Here is an 18,678-nt window from a genome sequence, read left to right as displayed (position 1 = left end):
AAGACTTCGTTCAAGCCCGCGATAGACACCAAGAAGGTCGACCTCAAGGTAGTTGACAGTTCCAAGCAAGTGTCTGCCGGAGCTGGCCTGGACCCCAAATAGGAAGACGCGCTCGTTGAGTTCCTCCACGCGCGCTAACATGGATAACTTCGCATATCAACCTTCTGACAGGTCCGGAGTACCAAGGGAACTCACTGAGCACTACCTCAACATAAATCTGGGTGCAAAACCGATAAAGCAAGCTATACGACGCTTTGTAGACAAGAAGCGCCGCGCCATAGGGATGGAATTAGCAAAGTTACTAGAGGCAGGATTTGTAGTAGAAGTTATCCATACTGAGTGGGTCGCAAACCCCGTCCTTGTAGCCAAAAAGAATTCTGAAATACTAAGAATGTGCATCGATTACTCCGGCTTGAATAAGCATTGTCCGAAGGATCCGTTCCCCTTGCCGCGCATTGACCAAGTCATTGATTCGATGGCAGGGGCGGAACTTCTGTGTTTTCTTGACGCATATTCCGGGTATCACCAGATCCGGATGAAGAAGTCCGACCAAAAGGCGACCTCATTCATCACACCCATTGGCACTTACTGCTATGTCACCATGCCTTTTGGTTTGAAAAATGCGGGTGCCACTTACCAGCGTACGATGCAGCGATGTCTGAAGGACCAAATTGGCCGAAACGTGCACGCTTACATCGACGACATCGCGGTCATGACCCGGAAAGGATCCGACTTGATCAGCGATCTCACGGAAACTTTTGAAAATCTCCGATGGTACAAGATGATGTTGAATCCGCTGAAGTGCGTCTTTGGCGTACCAGCTGGAAAACTCTTTGGCTTCATTGTGTCTCACAGAGGCATTGAAGTAAACCCGGAAAATATCAAGGCTATTCTGTGTATCAAGAGGCCAACTTGTCTCAAAGATGTGCAACGACTAACTGGTTGCGTTGCTGCAATCAGTAGGTTTGTTAGCCGCCGTGCCGAGAAGGCACTACCTTTGTACAAACTACTGAAGAAAACAGACAAATTTGTCTAGAACGACGTAGTAGATGCAGCACTTCAGGGGTTGAAGGACATACTCTCTTCCCCGCCTATCTTGGCAGCTCCGGAAGAGTCAGAGCCTATGCTCCTCTACCTGCCAGCCTCCAACAAGGTCATCAGTCTCGTTATTGTGGTGGAGCGAAAGGAAGAAGGTCATGAGCACGGAGTCCAAAGGCCAGTCTATTACATCAGCGAGGTACTGACGGAATCCAAACAAACATACCCTCACTTTCAGAAGCTAGCCTATGGCGTGTTCCTAGGTAGCCGGAAGCTGAGACACTACTTCCAAGAGCATCCTATGACAGTTGTGAGCAAAGCTCCACTGTCAACCATCATCAACAACTCCGACGCAACAGGGCGCATAGCAAAGTGGGGCATAGAACTCTCTGCCTTCGACATCAAATACAAAGCCAGAACCTCAATCAAGTCCCAAATATTGGTGAATTTCATCGCCGATTGGACCGAGGCTCCGGATGGCGCCCCTATGCCGGAACCTGAAACTTGGGTTATGCATTTTGACGGATCCAAGCAGCATCAAGGCTCGGGGGCTGGAGTTACCCTGAAGTCACCAACCGGAGAAGAACTGCAGTACGTTCTGCAGATTCACTTCGAAGCTACAAACAATATGGCAGAATACGAGGCTCTACTACACGTTCTATGCATCGCTAAGGAAATTGGGATCAAGCACATCATATGCTGCGGAGATTCCGACCTGGTGGCACAACAAGTAGCCGGAACCTGGAACGCCAGAAACTCCGTTATGGCGGCTTACAGAGATGAAGTTGACGAGATCGCCATGTGCTTCCTCGGATATGAAGTCAAGTACGTCAGGAGAGATGATAACACAGCGACAGATATGCTGTCCAAGCTCGGATCCGGCAGGAAACCTATTTCGCCTGGCATTTTCCTTGAGCATCTACGGATACCCTCGGTGAAGGGCGCTAACCCGGAAAACCCAGATGTGGCGGTGTCTCCGGCTAAGGAGGTGATGGCAATCACTCCGGTTTAGACCCAACCTTTCCTGGACTACCTCATCGACTAGAAGAAGTTACCGGAGGACGAAGTCCTCGCATGACAGGTCGTCAGACGAGCAAGATCCTACACAATATTTGATGGACAGCTCTATAAACGAAGTGCAAACGGGGTATTCTAAAATGTGTCTCGAATCAAGATGGCATCGAAATCCTCAGAGAGATCCACGCAGGTGATTGCGGGCATCATGCCGCTCCCAGATCCCTCGTTGCAAAAGCTTTTCGGCAAGGTTTTTACTGGCTAACAGCTAAAGAAGATGCTGAGAAGATAGTGAAAACTTGCCGAGGTTGCCAGTACTATGCTACTCAACCAAATGCTCCGGCTCAGGAGCTGAAGACCATCCCTATCACTTAGCCGTTTGCGGTCTGGGGGCTTGACATGGTTGGAAAGTTAAAGAAATCATCTCCTGGCGGTTTTGAGTACCTTTTGGTCGCTATTGACAAGTTCAGTAAATGGATCGAGGCAAAGCCAGTGAGCAAAGCCGATGGTGCTATGGCACTAAAATTCGTTTGCAGCCTCGTAGTGAGATACGGCATCCCACATAGCATAATCACAGACAATGGCACGAACTTCGCACAGGGAGAGCTAAAGGATTATTGCAATGACGTAGGGATCCGGCTTAACCTTGCTTCTGTGGTTCACCCACAATCCAATGGGCAGGTCGAGCGAGCCAATGGCCTCATACTAGCCGGAGTCAAGCCTCGCCTTGAGGAACCGCTGCGGCGAGCAGCTAGAGATTGGGCCGAGGAGTTGGATTCTGTTATGTGGAGTTTACGAACTACCCCTAACAGGTCGACTGGTTTTACCCCCTTTTTCCTAGTATACGGATCAGAAGTTGTGCTCCCCTCCGACATCATCCATGATTCCCCGCGAGTTTCCGCCTACAATGATGAAACTGCTGACGAGGCTCGACAACTATCTGTGGACCTGCTAGAAGAAGCTCGGAATCTAGCTGACCAACGTTCCACCATTTACCAGCAGAAACTCCGACGCTATCATAGTCGTCGAGTTCGGAACCGCTCATTTAAGGAAGGTGACTTGGTCCTCCGTCTTCGGCAGGTGAAAGAACATAAGCTGCAATCTCCCTGGGAAGGACCTTTTGTTGTCAGCAAAGTGCTAAATAACGGATCTTACTACCTTGTTGATTTCACCGGAAACGCAAGAGGGAGGATCCGGGTGACATATACGATGAAACAGACCGTCCCTGGAATATAGCACAGTTACGTCCTTTCCACACTTAGCAATTTTTGCATTACATATTTTGTAATAGTTATGATACATGATCAATGAAATAAAGCATATGGTTCACTCTTTGAGTCTTTTACCTCCTTTACTTGTTCATTTTTGGATCGTGTATGTTTTCCGACTAAAACCGCAGAGCTGGATGTTTCCGCCTAGGCGTGTATAAAATTTCTGATTTTCAAAATCGTCCTTTAGGACGTAAGCTTAAGTTTTCTGGTGGATTAGTTTTTTGTTGCGAACTTATGGATTCTTGGTAGCGATTTCCGGCACCTCGGCTGGGGGCTTTTTTCCGCGGTTATTGACGGATCGCCATTGCGCTTCGTCGCCGTCGGCGAGCATTTTCCGGCTAAAGGTTCTCCGGCTCGTGGAGGGTCAAATAAGCAAGCCGGAAAACTTAGAAACTAGCACTTGCTTTCAACAAATGAAACATGCATATATTATAAAACGGATAGCAGGATAAGTTTTTTCCGCCCATGCACTTGTTTCGTCCTAGCTACTTAAAAATATTTAAGTTATATTACAAACCCTCGATGGGGCCAAAACGATGCAATGTTTCAATTTCCCGTAGGAACAAGTTTTTCACTTCTCCTTGGCCGGAGAAGAACGACCTTCATCATCAGCTCGTGCCTCGCTCTTTTCCGCTTCCTTAGCCGGAGAAGATGCATCATCATCATCGTTCTTAGGCTCATTCTTCTCAGCTTCCATGGAGCTGGTCTAGGTGAATTGGCTCCCGTCTTCGGATCCGGCTGGCCTTGTCTCCGCTTCACGTATCTTCTCAAGCTACGCCGAGAGGTTAAATCGGTGGCAGCACGACCTTGTCGTAGAATTCGTCATGACGAATCCGTCGTGCGATCCGGGTGTCGTAGCCGCTGCAAGCATCCAAAAGTGAATTCGAATCTGCATCCGGAGGAATACCAGTAGTGGCCAGATCTATATCAAGGTTCGGAGCATTAGCAAGGCACATTGCCAAGGACATTTGAGCGGTGCCTCTGGCTGAAGAAGCTTGGAGATCGACGACAAGCTCCGGCAGGACATCCATTCTCTGGATAAGCCTGCGGACGTCGCAGGTGCGGCTCTCTTTGATCGCCAAGTTGTGGCAGATCTTGCGGCAAGCGGAGATTAGGTCCATGCAGTCATCTCCGGCCAGCTTGATCAAATCATCACGCGGAAACTGTTCGCATCGGGCCTCGTCGTATCCAAGTGGCTCTATAAAATAAAAAGTTGATTAGAGTTAGACGTCATTCAGGGTTACGGAGAAATGATTTGGTTTTGAGTTCCGGATACTTACCCATGATGTCGGAGTTGAGCAGGTCCCAACCTTGATCTGCCGTCCTCATGTAGGTCTGGAGGTGTTGGACGTTTTTCTTGGAGGCTCTTAAGAGTAGCACTGTCCTTCCTCCGCTTCTCCACCAGATCAGCCATTTCCCGGATAAACTCGGCATTCTTCTCAGCCAGTTGATTCTCTGCAAGCTCCCGCTTTTCTTCTGCCTCCTTCAGCTTAGACTCCAGGTCCTTATGAGCGGAGCGTAGGTTTTCAAGCTCGGAGGATGCAGTGGCTAGAGAGGTAGATGCACCTGTTCAAATAAAACAAAGTAAGTTCAAAGTCGGAAATTTGGTATAATAACAGTTTGGTCGGAGACATACCTTGGGCTTCCGCCAGCAATTTTTCCAGCTCCGCAATTTTCTCCTTGGCACCGTGAATCTGATCCGCCTACCCAAGGGTAACGCGGCGCTGCAGCGAGATGTTCTTGTGGAGCTCATAATGCAGCGCTTGTTGTTCCTACGATAGTGAAAGCTAAGGATAAGTTCCGATTGCGTATAATTAAGTGTAGATATTTTCGAAGCATCATTGCCGGAAATTTTCCGCCATGACGCTTGGGGGCTACCATGACACTTTAAAATTTCTCAGGTTAGTTTACTCAAAGTATCAAGGTGTAAACTATTATTAATTTTCCGCCTAGATACTTGGGGGCTACTGGAAAGATTGGTTTATCTTGCGTTTAACGAGGATTTGGTCGAAGAACTTGCCGATCTCCCTTTTGTGATTTTGAATCTCGGAAGATTCAAGATCAGCTTTACCCCATGCGTTGTTTAGCATGGAGTTCAGTAGATCTTGTTCGAGCTCCCACTTCTCCGCCTCTGTAAGTTTGTTAAAGAACTTATGGTAGTACGCCTTGGGCGTGGCATAAAGATCAGCAGGATCACCAAAATTGGCTGGAAAATCGACAGCATCCTTAGCCGAAGCTTCAGCCTTATCCGCAGAGGTGACTTCTGTCTCCTCTAGACCTTTGTCTTGAGACTCTTCCGGAGCAGCTCGCTTTGTGGCGGAGCAGCTTCCGCCTCTTTTCCCGCTGCTCACTGGAATTATTTCCACATGAGTTTCAGCGGCGGGATCAGGGGTGGGGTGAGCCTCAGGTGGAGTAGGTTGGGGAGCTGGGTTGGAGGTACTTGGCGGAGCTGGAGTGGTAGGGCCAACGGCCGGAGACGTCTTGAGGAAACTGGTGGTGTGCTTCTAGGTGCTAACCTGTGAAGCGGTGATCTTCTGGCTCCTGCACCAAGTAAAGAAAGGACATAAGCAATAAAGTTTTAACATCGCAACTAGGGGTTTGTATTTCGGAACACTTACGTGGCTCCGGGAAGTTGCGTGTCAACACCCGGATTTTTAAGTCCAGATGCCTATTATGCCATTCCTCGCAATCCCAGGAATATTGTTTTTGCGAGACATAATAGATTGATTTCACAACACATCATTCATTACATACCATCATCGTCTTACAAAAAAAGGATCACAGGATCCAGTCTCATTACAATAATAGATGATCTATCGATCCATTACAAAACACATAGCGGAAGCGAAGTAACGTAGTAGTAGTCCATCTATTCCACAGGCAACCGTTGACGTCAGGAGTGATCCTAGTTGTCGTAGACGTCCTGCTGTCCTTCTTCGGGGTTCTGGTACTCGTCTTCATAGTCTGGCCATTTGAATAGCCAGGGACACATCCATGAGTACTTTAAAGTACTCGCAAACTAATACTAAGGTAAACACTATCAACTATAGTAAGGGGGTTCTAAGCTCTAGTTTCATTTGCATAAAGCCAGTTTTATTTCATAAGCACTTTAATAAACCAAAACCTCTTCATTTGCCTAACTCAAGTGGGAACATTAGTGTCATTCCCACAACTCAGGTGTGATTCAAAATCAAAGTCACCTTTCAATTCAAGTCACAATTCACCATTCATATTTTTAGAAAAGTTCTGATGACGGAACAGTATGGCCTTTCCAACTGTCCATAACCGAGGACGCGGCTATTCGAATAGGTTTAACTCTGCAGAGGGTGTACACTTGTGCCACAACAATTGCAATAGTTCGTCAGGGGTAACTGACCCTGATTTATCGTACGCAGTACGTGAACTACCAATCCTAACCTTTCATTTACATACTCTAGTATAGGCACCTCTCCCCATGAGCTTGGCCTCCCAGTGAAGACACGCGGTCAGCACAGGAAGCGCACGGGGCTTGGGCCGGACATTCACCTCATTTCACGTCATTTCACATCACTTCACCAGTACGGAGGCAGCCTCGGCATAACCCCTATGACGCTTGTTCAGAGGGAACCCATACTAAAATACATAAGTTTCCAGCTAAGCCTTACCCAGATTCAGGTATTGTGGGGGTACTTGTAAAATTGGAATGGTATCGCATCCGAACCCAACCATCAGTGTTTTTTTTGGAAAATTCACCAAGTCATTCACCAGTTATATTCACCTTCAAAATCTCTCAATAGAATGACTCATCATTCCAAGGTTTTCAAAGTCATTTCAATTCACAAGTTCCCAACTAGAGTAGTCACTTTTAATATTGAGCACTAGCCACTAGTTATGAGGGGTGCTAAGTATCTGGGAGCTTGCTAGGCTAAGTGTGATTCTCTTGTACTACTCTATAATTCAACCAAGTGAATCATAAATCAAAAAGTAACTTTGATAAATGAAAATCAAGTAAAGCTTGTAAAGTAAAAACTTGGAATAGGTTCATAAAGTAAAATGTAATGGTGCCTTGCTCTTGTAGAGCTTTGCACTTGGCAAGAATATAAACTTGCAACCAAAAGAGTTTGCATTAGTCTAGCTTGCATTGGTAATAGCTTGCCTTGATTGGTGATGTGATCAAAGTTTTCTTGCTCTTCCTCTTGGTAGAAGACCTCTTCCTCTTGATAGTCCCCGGTACTAGCGTCTATAAACGAATACGAGGATACAATCACCAAACAACACTTAAGTAGTCTTAATTAGCCTTATTGGCTCACACAAAGGATATAGCATCACTACTTAACATTTATTCTCAAATTATGCTAGGTTTCTTTATTTAACATTAGGAAAATAATTTCCTCTCATTGAAAGTTGAAATTAGGGTTTCTCTTTGGTTTGGAGACATAATTTCCTCTCATTGAATCTTCTTAAGATTTAATCTTCTCCAATAACCAGGGGTGCTCCCATGTTGACCAAGGTCAACACTTCACACTTAGTATTTGAGAAAAGTGATTTAAATGAGATTCATCATCTCATGTGTTTTAAATAACCTTTGCAATTTAAATACTATGTTGATTTAAATTCTACAAGTGAGCAAGTATGAGCCTAAGCATTTAAAGGTCAACACATTACTTCATATCACTTGTGAGAATGATTTAAATGAGGTGCTACACCTCATAGATTTAAATTCCTAAAATTTGAAATAGTTTAAATGGGCTAGTATTGACTACATAGCCAATATTCTGCTTCTAGCCCATGATCATATACAGAACATATATCATATTTTTACATAATAAATTAGAGTTTGTTAAATGTGAATTATGAGAGTTGGAATCAACTCAAAATCATTTATGGTTGATTTTTAATAATTGTTTGATATTTGAAAAGCTACTGCTTTGTTATTTTTACTATTCAAATTCTACAACATATTTTGATTTGACTCCAGTGTGGTTGGATGGGGCCTTTCATGAGCTTTCTAAATATATAAAATTTATCAAAAATGACAGAGTAGATTTGAAGTTATTAAAGATTTGGCAAAGCATCTGAGAGCAAATCACAGAAATTAAATAAAACGAAATTTGAATTAAAACTGAGGGCGGGAAGGAAGTGGGCCGGCCCAGCTGCTGCCCGGGCCGTGTGTGCATGGCGCATGCACGTGGCCGACGCGCGGGGCGCACAGAGCGTTGGATCGAGATCCAACGGCGCTGGTTCGTCGTGTACCTCGCGATTCTGCAACCTTGCGGGGGTCGTATCTTTCACCTCGTAGCTCGGATTGAGGCGTGGTTAGGTGCGTTGGAAAGCTCTTTCCAAGGGCTACAACTTTGGTGTAGGGCTCGAGGGCTATGGTGATGAAAAATGGGGCGGCTTTTGGTGGTGACCGCCGGCTAGTTCTTGCACCGATGAGCGGCAAAGAGAGGAGAGGAGCGGCGCTAGGAGGGAGGGGAGGATGCTGTGGGATGGTGTGGTGCTGTCCCAAGCGCGGAGGGCTGCTTATATAGGCTCCAGGGAGGAGAGGCGTGATGTGGCCGGCATGATGGCGACGTCGCGGGCGCGTCGCGTGCAAGCATCTCCATCATGGCTACTGCGTCGAAAAGGGGAGGTAAGGAGTAGGGGAGGACGCGTGTGCAGTGGCTGGCTCGCAGGCGTTGTGTGTAGTGCGTACGGGGATGATGCCGACGTCGGCGTCCTTGTGAGCGTCGCGTCTTGTCGCCGCTCCTGGCGCGCGTGCAGGCCTACGGCCATGTCTGGCGTGTGGGTGGGGGTGAGGAGGTACTGGTGGCGCAGGGGGAGGTGCTGGGTTGCAGTGTGCACGCGGGGGAGACGGTGGTGGCCACGGGTGGTGATCATGTGACATGGCATGAGTGGTTTTGGGTCAATTCTTGCCTTCCTCCACCAAGGGTCGTGTCTAGCATGATCAGCAGGTAAAAGTGAAGCTATGTGACATGGTCATAGGGGGAGGAGAGGTCCAGGGGCAGGGGTGACATGATGGTGCTCACATGGCTGACATGAGGTGACAAGGCTGGGCAGGGCTTCTCCTGGGGTCACCCTTTGCATGGTGGTGGTCAGTGGGGTGAGGTGAGTCCAATGGACAAGGTTATGGTGACCAGAGGGGTAGGATAGCTAGGGTTGGCATGGTGGTGTCCAAATCAATGGCATGGGCTTGACATGATCTTGTGTGCATGATTTTTGTGCAACAAAGGTGCTGCAAGTTTGAGAGGGGTGAGATGCATCTATTTGACATGGTGCACAAGGTAGGAGAGGCTAGATGTGTGCACATTGGATTAAAGTTAAAAGGTATTTGTGACACATGCATAGAAGTGGCATGCATGAGCAAGGTGATGATGGCCAAGGTGGTGTCATCTCATTGATGTGGCTTTTCAGAGTACCATGATGTACTATCAAGGATGGCAAGAGAGGGAGAGAGAAAAAGTGAGATAGTGATGATTAAAGTGAATTGTACCCCTTTTTCACTTTATGTGTACTTCTCATCTCCAAAGCAATGACCTCCCTTGTGTGTAATTTTGGACAAATGGCTGCATGGTTGTGTTCTAAATGATGTTGGGCAACAATGTGTGGCATTGGTTTGAAATTTGGAGAGGTTTTGCAAAGTTTCAAATTTGAGGTTGATCTTCACTTTGCTTCACATACACTAATTGTCACATTCATACTGGTCAACCTAGTCAACTCTAGCCCTGGTGGTCAACATGAAAGTTACTCACCTTGACCTGGTCTTGGATGACATGGCTTTGGTTGACCAAGTTTAGTTGGAGAAAAGTCAAAGCCAGGGGGGTAAAGTAGTGAACATTTTATAAAATGGCAATATGACCAATATCACATGTATGTTGATTTTGAGATTTGCTTTGATTTGATTTTGGTTTCTTTGATGCAATTGTGTTTGTTTATCATATATAAACATTCTACAAGCAAGAGATCAAGCAATGGTGGCCTTTGGTGAAGATTTGCAAAATTGGTCTTATGTGTATGTGAGTGAAATTGGGATTATCTCACCATTTGATTTCTCTCCATTTGATTTGACTTTTCTTGACTCTAATGTGGTTCTTATTAGTTTAGAAACATTTTAAGACCATCGAACCATTTCAAATGGTCTTGTTCAAAGATTTGCAAAAATGGCCATAACACATAAGAGGTGAGGTGTCACTTTTCATTATTCTTGTAAATTGTTCCCCTTGCTTTACTTGGGCATGGGTTAGGGTCAATTTAGTGTTATATTAGGTTTAGAGATGGTTTCACACCATTTGGTCAAGGTTTAAAGTCATTGGGCAAGAATTGGGTAATATGGCTATGTGTCACATATGCCTCTATGCCTATGTTGCATTTGAGATTTAATTTGACTTGGCTTGACCCAATTGGTGTTGTTGAGTGTTGAAATGGTATATAGGAGTGATCCAACCATTCACAACATATCTTAGGGTCAATTTTCTTAATTTCCCAAGTTTGCTATTTTACCCTCATATGCCTCTATGGCATTTTTAGTTTCTTTTTAATTTCTTTGGAAACCACTTGGAATTGGTTTGATAAGTGCTAGATAGGGTGTATGAAGGTTTTCCAAACCTCTAAACAAGGTAGGAAGGTCTAGGGTAAAGATTTGTAAAAATAGCCATAGGCACATATACCTTTTTCTTATTTATTTTCCTTTTATTTTATTTTAGCTAGGGTGGTGAAAAGAGGGGTGAGGTTTAGGGTTTAAGATTATTTCAATCTACTTTAACAAGCAATCATGGCAATAGCACAAGGATTAAGCAAGATCACTATGTATCATACTTAGTTTAATAAAAGTTTTTGTTGGTTCCAAAATTTGGAAAATAGGGAAATTCATTTTCTTTGTTTTGAAATTTTTGGGATGTTACATTGCGGGCGTGACCTTCTTCCGGCTGTGGCCAGAAGCTTGATGCGGTCACGCTCCGCCTTCTTAGAGTCGAGGCATGGAGGAGCTTTGGTCCTTGCCTTCTTGGTGGAGGCCTCGCCGCTGGTTCCGGTGTCAGTGCCGGAAACCTTGGCGCGGGGACGTTTTGGAGCGCGAGGAGCAGATTTCTTCTTGGGAGCTTGCTCTTCCTCCTCGTCTTCGTCCTTCGGATCCTCCTCCACCCTTCCGGCGTCAGCGGGTAGACGGAATACATCTCTGAAACCATCCTCCGCCAAAGAATTGAGCTGATAGAAGAAGCGTTGAAGAAGTTAGAACATTTCAAATATAAGAAGCAAAATGACTAAGTGAGAAAACGCACCGGAGGGCACTTGTTATTGATGTACATGTCCTTGTTGATTTCCGGGACCTCCTGGCCCCGGGTAATCTTCACGAGTGTCCGGATCCTCTTGTTCAGAGAATCCATCGGCAGGTTATCCCTGGTCACCCGCAGCTGATCGTCGACTCCGGAGTATTCGTAGATCAGCCGCTTATTGTACTTGAGCGGCTGAATCTGACAAGTAAACTAGCTCAAGGTCAGGTCCATTCCGGTTAAACCGTTATGGACCAGCCAAGAGATCCTCCGAGCCATTTTCTCCAGCTCCGGATACTGAGCGAGGGTGGGGATGAGGCTCCAGCTGGCGAGCTCTTCCGGAGGCTTGTTGGCGAATAAGGGGAGACCATCGTGGATGCCCGGAACTGAGATATTCTTCACATAGAACCATCCGGCGTTCCAGTACCGGACGGACTCGTGGGAAGAAAGAGCCGGAAAAACCTCCTGGTGCGGAGCACGAAAGTCATGCTTCCGCAGTTCACCATGGCCTTATCCTTGGTCTCCTTTTTGACTCTATAAAAGAACTGCCAAAGGCGGATATCTGGACTGACTCTGAGATAACCCTCGCAGAGAGTTGCGAAGTTGGAGAGGAGGAGAAAGGAATTTGGACATATGTTGTGTAGTTGGAGGCCATAAGTGCTAAGCACAGACAGGAAGAATTCAGAAGGAGGAAGAGAGAGACCGCGTTCCACCCAAGCTTTGGTGAAAACTCATTCGTCAGGTTCGGGGGTCGGAATGCTGGAGTCCTTGTTGAAACTCCAAGTATCCGGAGCAATGAGTCCTTCCTTTACGAAGGCTCTAAGCTCCGACTCTGTAACTTCGCTGGGCCACCATTGACCCTTCTCCCCCTCACGGTTCCGGGCCTTCGAACCCTTCTTCTGCTCCACCTCCAGAACTTTAGCAGCCATTCTAGCCTGCCCTTCTAGTTCCGCTTGGATTTCTTCGGCTGTTGGGATCCGACCAAGGATGTTGCTGGAAGAGGCAGAATAAGGTTGAGCTAACCTAATATCGGAAATATTGGGCGGAAGGAATGCTAAAGGCTCAACGAAAGTTGGTTTCTGTTGAGTTTGGTGGTGGACTCTTCGGAGAGCTATCAGTGAACTTAGGTGAGCTAGTGGACATGTTTCCGGCTGCATGCATATGGTAAAAAAACTTAAGAAGCCAGATCCCCGCTAAGTCTATCTTCTACAAGTCTGGTGGACTTACCGGCAATGGCGTGGCGGTTCCCCGTGATGCCGGCGAGGGAGAAAGTCTCAGATTTGACGCGCAGGCCTTCGGCTAGACCACGAATCGGCGGCGGAGGCGAAATCCCGATCAAACGCGAGCAGCTTGGGTCGAGGAAGACCTTGGAGCGGCGGCGCTTGAAGCTTTCCGGGAAGGAGCTCGCCGGAGGTGAGATCTAACGGGCGGCGCTGGCGCGAGGAAGAAGATGAAGTGGTGAGGGCGGTGAAAAAGTGAAAATGACCGCGCGAAAGGGGTATTATATAGGCATCACGCGGAGATTCGTGAGTCGGATCCTACGGTGGGAATGGAACGGTCGCACCGTTGGATGATCGCCACATGTCTTAGATAAAAAGCGGTGAAATGGACGCAGTGGTGACCTAACTGCGCGCCTCCGAGATTTCCAGCAAAAAAATCGCATATCCGAAAATTTAGCGCGGGAAAAGGGGAAGTTGTGCGCGATATGGGCAAGAAATCTGCTAAGTTACTGTTACAAAAGAACGAATGATTTCCGGTTGAATGAAGTCGGAGACAATGAAGTTTTGGAAGCTCTTCAAGATTCTATTCGAATCCGGACAGAGATAGGCGGAGGAATGATGAAGCTTGAAGAACTTCGGGGGCTACTGTTGTGGGTATACTTTATGGGTATATCAACGACGTGGTCTAGATCCGGCAAGCCCGGGTGGCCCACAGATGGTGATGGTGGCATATGGCCCATCGGACAGCCCAGGAACAGGAGCCAGATCTCAACCGACCTATGCAGGTAGTCGGATCCGTGAAGGCCCATAAAGTATCTGGATCCAATACGGCGTATAAGGAAAGGTGGATCCTTGACGTGTACGGCAATGTAATATTCTGTAGTTAGGCATCTTGTATTCCGGCTAGGACTCTCCGTGTAAACCCTAGATCCTGGCGCCTTTATAAGCCAGATACCGGGAGCCCTAGAGGCACAACCACAACTCATTGTAACAACGCGAAAGCGCCTAGATAATTCCAGACAAGCAGCAGTAGGCCCTGTCATCGTGCAGGTGTTCCGAAGCTGGATAAATCGCGTACCACCGACCAGAGGACTCTCCGCCCAATGGTCGAGGATCCCTCCTCCGAGGTACTATCGAATATGCAACGATACCTTCTAGGCCCCAAGGTCACTCGAGGCGGAGCGGACCAACGGTATCACCGGCGAGGAGGACGGAACCCTAGATGGATTTTGTGGCTTCCTCCGCCTCTGGTTGCCTCTCTTTGCAGGTACCGGTTCGTACGTGTTCTGGCCCTAGTCAAAACCTTTACAGTCCTAAGTAGTGATCAGTGCTGGAAGATGGTTTAGCAAGTACTATACCAAGGAAGCAAATCCAGACTACGCATCCATGCACGTACCCATGCTTTGCAGTGACCACGAATTCCGTTCCGTTGAGTACGAACCTTTCAACGCTGATTGGTTTTCACCGGCAGACACATCCTCCCCACTTGTTACTAGAACTAGATGTGGAATCGCGAGATTGCCACAAGCAGCCGCAAACCGCCCACTAAAGAGGAGAACACCACTCCGATGGTGGTAAAACTTTCCAATTAGTCACCCATTCTCAAATGGATCATTTTAAATCTAACTCCACATAATTTTATGTCAAATTAAACTCATGGTAAAACTTCCCAATTAGTCATCCATCCTCGCACTACTCTAGCCCTAGCACCCTTAACTTCTCCGTTCCTTCGGTGGAGCTTCCATTAAAAAAGGCGAAACCTTGTTGATGATAGTACCATATCAATCCTATTAACCATTAACCTTGTTGATATCAAAACTATTTATTATTTTGAATCCAAACAATTATTTGAGTAAACAACCATGAATAAGATAAGTAATAATAAATCTTGAAACTATAAAATAAATTTAATTTAATTTTTAATTACTTTTTAGCCTGAAACTAAAAGCTGAAAATACTCATGTCTCCATTTTGAATTTGATGAATCCAAAAATTGTCTAAACGACCATCGGTGCTTGAAATCGGATAGGAAAGTTTGTGTAGATACATTTTCATATAAAATAACATTTTCATCGGAGGTCGTATGCAACCAGAAAACTCGTTTTACCGATACATGACACAATTTTGCAAAAAAAACGTCAAATTTTCTTTTGTTAATTTTCCTTAAAACCATTAACATAATACTCATCTGGAAGGATTTTACTTTTTGTATTTTCCATGTTTTTCTTTTTTTTTCAAAACTGAAAAGGCGATATCGATCCACAGGGGTGGTGCAGGAAGAAAATAAATCTTTGCACCGACGGACACGGCCTTTTTCTGTGCCGAAGGTGGCCGTCGACACAAACTTTTCTATGCCGACGGCCTTCTTCGCGGCCTTCCCTGTGTCGACGACCCTAATAAAAAGCCGTCGGCACAGGCTGGTCGTTGGCACCTTGACGTTTTCATGTAGTGCATGTAGGATGGCGCCATCTAGTGCCTGCAAGTTGAAAGCTTTCTCTGAGGCGCTCATGGCCGCGCAATGGCGGCAAATAGCAAGCACGCATGCATCCAATTGCTAGACATGAATCAATAGATGCACATGCCAGGGCTTATCCTACTTCTCGAAGAGAAAACATGTGACTATCTCTATCCTAATCGTATTGGCTGCATGCTTAGACATCACGTGATTAAAAAAATTGCTACTTCCTCTGATCTATATTACTTGATGCTAAAATAGATGTATCTACAATTAAAATATGTCTACATACATCTATATATTGATATCAAATAATATGAGTTGGAGGGAGTACCTATATTCGCAATTGACCATCCTTATAATCCCTATTTTTTTATCTAGACGTTCATTCCTCCCTTTTCATTAACTATTTGGATTGGCCGCGCAATTTACATGGCTATAGCTGATATATTCATGTATTGTCGCTTTCATGTGTTTCTCTCGTATGATAATTATTCTTTTGGCTAAATCCTACTCAGTTTAGTTCTCTCTGCACACTAGATGTTAGCAGAGATAAATAAAATTGTATAGAAAATTTATCGTATCAAACGTTGTTGAGAAAGCGTACCATTTTTCTGTTAGAAAACAATCTATTTAGCTCATTTTTTCTGTCTTAGAAGCTTGGTGTGACAATAGATGACCGTGACATCCATGTAAATGGACTCTTGTGGAAAATGATAGGATTTCATATTAATGTTTGATTTTTACCTTTTCCACGCTTGCTCAACCCATGTTGTCTATGCTTATGACCTGCAAGGTTAATTTCTTGTATCTACCTTTTATGCTCATCTCTTGTTCTATATCAGTTCACGAGAGATTTTTGTTATGATTTTTTTTACCAGGGGTTACAATATCAGACCTTTTTTTTATTTCTACTCCTCACTCATCTTGTCCTTATTATAGTTATTTGGTCAAAAGGCAAATGATTATTAATTGTCTCTACTTATATGAAAACTACTTATGTTTTGTTTAATCTCATGATAATCACATGATATACCCGTGGTTCATATATCTGACAATATTACCACAAGATGTGGCGAAGGAGAGAGAAAATTACTATTTTTTCGCACAAATATACCATTAAAGCTGCTGAAACGATTCAAATATTCCCTATCTCCTTCTTTTGAAATATTGTTTACACCGGGACCTTGTGAATAACATCCTACCGGCCAATAGTCACAATTCACTCTGGATAAAGGTTTGTATGCGCTTGCATATATGAAGACACCCTCAATTGATATGGCACAAATTTAATCGAAAGTTCTTATGTAACTGGTCGCCAAATTGAAAATAACAACAACTTATATATTTTATATGTATAAAATACGTAAACCTTTAAACGTTATGACTGATATGCCCCTTCTTTTATTTTCTTTAGTTCTCCGCGGCTTTTGACAACCGCAAATTATTTGCTTTTCTCAATTTTGCATATGAATAGCAAGTCTCATTGTCGTGTGTACATGCCTTTTGAAGCATCATGTTCTTTTTTGAACGTAACAAATATTCGTCTCATCATCGTATTAGAAAATTATTATGAAAATAATAAGGTACAGAGTGGTGATAACACATAGGAAAATACTTATATTGACTCTCATACTCTTCTTGCTATTGAAAATAATTATGATGAGATATATATTTCATGAAGTAGTAAATCAATACTTATTGAATTGAGTATGTTTATGTGACATGCATATCTATCTTGCACGCGTGGTGACTAGCGCTACGACTCATGAAGATATGCAGCACTACAGATTGGTCGTGTAAAAAAAAGGCAATACGCATTGTATCCATCCTTACACATCACACAAATAGGAAAGTGTGCTACCTATATTCGGTTTGGATGCATCCTTTACTCATATTGTGCTTTTTATATAGACACTCCATTCTTCTTTTTTCCTTAACTTCTTGATAAATTTTCCAATGCACCCTTCGCTTCCACTACGCAATGAGAAAGTGCAAAGCTTTCTAGTGCACGGTTTCTGACCAATCGAGTGGCCAATGGTGCCCTCCATTTTTTCAAAAAACTCGTTGGGCCTAGCTCCACTAGCCCATGGTTCGTCTATTTAAAGCATCCATTTCCACTCTCCAGGCAACCTTCAAACATCACATCTCCCCAGCGTACGATAGTCTCAGCTCACACCATCTCCACCTAGCTAGTTGTAGGTTATAATCACAAGAATGGTTTCCACCAACAGCTGGACCCTCGAGTTGGAGTCGCGGGTGTCCGCACCACGCAAGTTCCGGGCCACCGTTATGGACTGGCACACTCTGGCACCCAAGCTCGCCCCACACATTGTCGACAGCGCCCACCACGTTGAAGGAGATGGCGGGATCGGCAGCGTCAGGCACTACAACTGCTCCTCAGGTATGCATACCACACATATGACGTACATTCATGTAATCTACTTTCTGGCACAAATGTTCAAATCGTAACACACTGTTGATCGTGCAGCCATGCCCTTCAATGTCATGAAGAAGAAGGTTGAGTACCTGGATGTGGACAATTGTGAGTGCAAATACACCCTAGAGTGTGATGGCGTTGAGACGTCCACATGGCACATTAAGATTAGGCCGACGACCAACGGTGGGAGTGTGGCCAAGGTGGAATGCACATCCAAGGGCACAGAGGGGAAGGACATGATGCTCAAGGCCAAGGAATCTGCCACCGAAATGTTCAAGACTGTTGAGGCCTATCTCATCGCTAACCCGGATGCCTACAACTAAGTAAGCAAAGAGGGATCATCCATAATAATGGTGCTTTCTCCCCGATCGAATAAAACTGCTCCAACCTCCGTGGTATGCTAGAGCAAGCTGGGTGTGGACTTATGAAGTTAAATAAAAGGTAGCTGGGTATGGCCTTGAGTGTGTTTGTTTGAAGGTTGTGTTGATTGCTTATGTATCTTCCTCGTGGATCTAAATAAGAACAAAAACAAGTATGTGAAATACATGACACTCTTATTCAAAATTAGTAGGTTCTTTCCCGCAAAAAAATTAGCGAAATTCTGAACCACAGTCTATCGGAAATATACATTCAGTAATATGTAGAAAATGCAACACTGATGGCATGGAGCCCCGTTGGTGCGATGGCTCTTGATTCAGACGTTAAGTGAACAACAACTCTGTAAAAAAGGATAATGACAAAGAGTAGTATCTAAACAATACATGCAAAAATGATAAACAGTAGACAAGGCCTATATAAACAACAACACAAAATCATCACCTAGGCACAAAAGGATTTAATTGCTAAATATATATTAAGGCATATAAATTCACTATTTTGCCTTGCATTAAATTATATCAGGTCCAAGCGTACCACAATCTAAGGGCATCAAATTGAAAGTACTTTTGCATAGGCATGCTCAGCAGATTCCAATGAAGAAAATTATACTAGTCGA

The 18,678-nt window shown here is 44.9% G+C and overlaps 1 protein-coding gene across 1 annotated transcript; it reads left to right on the top strand.

Moving 5' to 3' along the window:
• Positions 1 to 17,383: 17,383 nt before the first annotated feature.
• Positions 17,384 to 18,228, top strand: LOC127326703 (pathogenesis-related protein 1). Its single transcript, XM_051353498.2, has 2 exons — positions 17,384 to 17,648; positions 17,736 to 18,228. The coding sequence occupies exons 1-2, from the start codon at positions 17,462 to 17,464 to the stop codon at positions 18,005 to 18,007; spliced, it is 459 nt and encodes a 152-aa protein (XP_051209458.1). The 5' UTR covers positions 17,384 to 17,461; the 3' UTR covers positions 18,008 to 18,228.
• Positions 18,229 to 18,678: the final 450 nt, after the last annotated feature.

The sequence above is a fragment of the Lolium perenne genome, chromosome 6, assembly GCF_019359855.2.
Source record: "Lolium perenne isolate Kyuss_39 chromosome 6, Kyuss_2.0, whole genome shotgun sequence".
Classification (NCBI taxonomy): Eukaryota; Viridiplantae; Streptophyta; class Magnoliopsida; order Poales; family Poaceae; genus Lolium; species Lolium perenne.
The sequence above is the reverse complement of the archived record's forward strand: the minus strand, read 5'-3'. Positions and strand labels throughout refer to the sequence as shown.